At 36.0% G+C, this 686-nt stretch overlaps 1 protein-coding gene across 9 annotated transcripts in view; it reads right to left on the bottom strand.

The window, feature by feature from the left end:
• The window catches only part of PPP6R3 (protein phosphatase 6 regulatory subunit 3), a 136,853-nt gene that overhangs the window by 89,864 nt on the left and 46,303 nt on the right, over positions 1 to 686 (bottom strand). For all 9 annotated transcript variants that reach the window (XM_019519830.1, XM_019519832.1, XM_019519834.1 and 6 more), the window contains one exon: positions 242 to 379. In XM_019519830.1, the coding sequence (XP_019375375.1) occupies positions 242 to 379 (138 nt within the window). The remainder of the gene's footprint in view (positions 1 to 241; positions 380 to 686) is intronic.

Raw genomic sequence — 686 nt, 5'->3', positions numbered from 1 at the left:
TTTTTCCTCTGCAGAGAAAGAGTGGGAGGAGAGACTAATCACTCCTGCAATTCCTATTTACATGTGCAATGATATTACCATGAATGCTCTGGCTCTTCAAGTCAACCTGCCACAGGTCCAAGTCAGACCTAAGGAAATCTAGGCAGGAGTTTAAATTAGTGCAAGTTAAAATGTATACAACTAGACCAGCACTTAAGTTACCCATGCCAAACACTATAAATCTTGAAAATTTTTTACTCACATTTAATACTTCTTGCCTGGGCTGGGGAGGTTCTATGCAAGTCAGTAGCCTTAGCAATAAGTCCATAATAGCAGAGGTCCCTATGTGCTTTATAATGAGGTCTACAAAATCATGTTTTTTCTTTAAAAAATCCACAATCTGTAAGAAAATTAAAAAGGCAGCAAGTTCACATTTTTAACAAGTATCTTCTGTATTTTGCTTAAGACATTAGTATTTGAAACAAGTTCTGGCTTCATTAATTTTGATTTCTGATGATAAAGGAAGAAAAGGAGAGATTTCTGAGCAAAACGCTTGCCACTTACAACTTTCAAATCAAACAGATTCCTTAGTCCAGCAATATCTGGCCTTCACACATTGTGAGGAATTTTAAACCTGGTATTATGAAGTACAGGAGCATTTCTATCAATCTAGTTATCCACAAAACTTGAGTTTGACATGCCAAAAA

The sequence above is a fragment of the Gavialis gangeticus genome, unplaced genomic scaffold, assembly GCF_001723915.1.
Source record: "Gavialis gangeticus isolate Ggan-Ray unplaced genomic scaffold, GavGan_comp1, whole genome shotgun sequence".
Taxonomy (NCBI): domain Eukaryota; kingdom Metazoa; phylum Chordata; order Crocodylia; family Gavialidae; genus Gavialis; species Gavialis gangeticus.
Note: the sequence above shows the minus strand (reverse complement) of the source record. Positions and strands in the feature narration are given on the sequence as shown.